The sequence below is a fragment of the Sinocyclocheilus rhinocerous genome, unplaced genomic scaffold (genome assembly GCF_001515625.1).
Source record: "Sinocyclocheilus rhinocerous isolate Xijiao unplaced genomic scaffold, SAMN03320098_v1.1 scaffold2842, whole genome shotgun sequence".
Lineage (NCBI taxonomy): Eukaryota > Metazoa > Chordata > Actinopteri > Cypriniformes > Cyprinidae > Sinocyclocheilus > Sinocyclocheilus rhinocerous.
Window position 1 is genome coordinate 45759 of NW_015629549.1, and position 2154 is coordinate 47912.

The 2154-nt window shown below is 51.7% G+C and overlaps 1 protein-coding gene across 1 annotated transcript in view; it reads right to left on the reverse strand.

Moving 5' to 3' along the window:
* Positions 1-1585, reverse strand: part of LOC107739212 (uncharacterized) — a 35636-nt gene extending 34051 nt beyond the window's left edge. The window contains exons 1-2 of the mRNA XM_016551235.1: positions 1075-1585; positions 145-601 (exon numbers count right to left, since the gene is read on the reverse strand). Coding sequence (XP_016406721.1) covers positions 145-601; positions 1075-1585 — 968 coding nt within the window. The remainder of the gene's footprint in view (positions 1-144; positions 602-1074) is intronic.
* Between the last annotated feature and the right edge of the window lie 569 nt (positions 1586-2154).

The following is a 2154-nucleotide window of genomic DNA, read 5'->3' on the forward strand; positions in this document are numbered from 1 at the left end:
ATGTTTGTGTGTTTGTGTGTGTGTGTGTGTGTGTGTGTTTGCTTGTTAGTTATTTTGATGTCCAAACATAAGTAACACTGTAAGAGCATTACTAAGTAAGTAAACCTAAAAATGGCTTTGCGTGCTATACAAAGATCACAGCACCTGCAGAAGTCCTCGACATCACGCCTCAACCGTCCCCAGTAGAAGCCCTGACGCAGACGTCGAAGTGTCTTTGTCACCCCAAAATGGCCTGATCCAGCAGATCCTTGCATGGCCTTTAACACTGCCTCTTGCATGTCCCCAGGCACCATGACTTGCCATCTCTTTTCTCCTGTTGCTGGCACCACCCATGCTCGCTGGAGAACCCCATCTATCAGCCATAGACATTTGAACTTGGCCCACAATCCCTTGGTGAATGGGGAGAGGGCCGCTACCTCCTCCCATGGCGGCCGCTGCTGTGTCTCTACACACAGTATCACAGGCTGCAGGTCTGGGTCCTGCCTCTGATTATCGACCCATTGAGTGACAGCCACCTCTTGTAGCTCCCGGCAGACCAGTTCAGGCCCACCGCTTCCAGCTCCAGCTCTCGGGCTTCTCTGCGCTCTCAATACTTGCATTCCTGCCTACAACATGGCCATCTTGACAGAGCGTCGGCATTGCCATGCCGTACCCCTGCACGATGTGTTACAGTGAACTCATAACTCTGCAATTCCTCGAGCCACTTGGCTCTCTGGTTCCTTGAATGTCATCAGCCACTGCAAGGAGGCATGGTCAGAGCATATGGTGAAATGCCGACCGCACAAGTAGTACTTAAAATGCCTGATAGCAGAGATGACAGCCAACAGCTCTCGCCGTGTGACACAATATCTCTTTTCAGCTTTGCTGAGCACCTTGATGAAATAGGCCACTACTCTCTCAATGTCTGGCCACACTTGGGATAAGACTGCACCTATTCCATCCCCACTTGCATCAGTTTCCAGAACGAAGGGCAGTTGGGGGTCAGGAGGTGCCAGGATGGGTGCGCGAACCAGGGCTTGTTTCAGAGTATTGAAAGACCCAAACAGAGGACTTTAAATTGCCACAGACCTCTACCTGTGCAGAAAGCTGTCTTGGGATGAGCTTCTTGCATCAGCGGCACCTGCCAGTACCCACACCTCAAGTCCAATGATGAAAACCAGTGAGAGCCAGTCACAAGGTCCAAACATTCATTCACACGGGGAAGAGGGTATGAGTCTTTCCATGTCACTGCGTTGAGTCTCCAGTAATCGACGCAAAAGCGCCACTCCCCTCCCTTCTTCAGGACCATGACTACTGGGGATGCCCAAGGGCTCTCAGAAGGTTCTATTATACTGGCGCGCTGCATCTTCACCAATGCCTGCTCCGCAGCCTCTTGCCGTTCTAAGGGCATGCATCTTGGTCGCTGAGGTATGGGCGCTGCGTCCCCTGTGTCGATATTGTGCTGCATCAGGGTAGTCTGACCCAGGTCCCCTTCATTACAGGCAAAACAGTCCCGGAACTCCACTAACAGCTCCCACAACTGTTCTTGTTGCTGCGTGTCCAATTCGCTGGAGCTCCTTTGCATTATCTCCTGCAGCACCCTCATTGTTTCCCCCTCTCTCCCAGAAGCAGACCCAGGCCATGTGTGTAGTAACAGGGGCTCTTGCAGGGACACACAGGGTGGCGCTGTGCAGCACGAGTCATCCTTGTCATCTAGGTGACATGTCCAAAACCCAACCGCAATTTCCTCAGTATGACGAGCTCCTGGTGGCCTCGTTTTTACCACGTGACCATTGCCAAAACTCAACGTGGCCTTGGATAGGTCTAACTGACAGCCATGGTCCCTCAAAAAATCCAAACCCAGAATACAACTGTCCTGCACATTAGCTATCCACACTAGATGTTGTATGTTCATACCCCCCACAGTCAGTATCAACAGCCCCTTTCCTTTCATTGGTGCCAGCTCACCGGTTACTGTGCGAAGCTGAACCGCTGTGTCTTCTTGCTGCGTACCATCTGGCACCACATCAGGACAAACCACAGTCACTGTAGACCCTGTGTCAACTAGGGCTGTGCATTAAACGCCATCAATGCAAATGGGGATATGGCAAAAATCTGATATGGCTGTTCTGCCCACCACAACCACCCCATGCTCATTGGTCCCATTGTTCATTG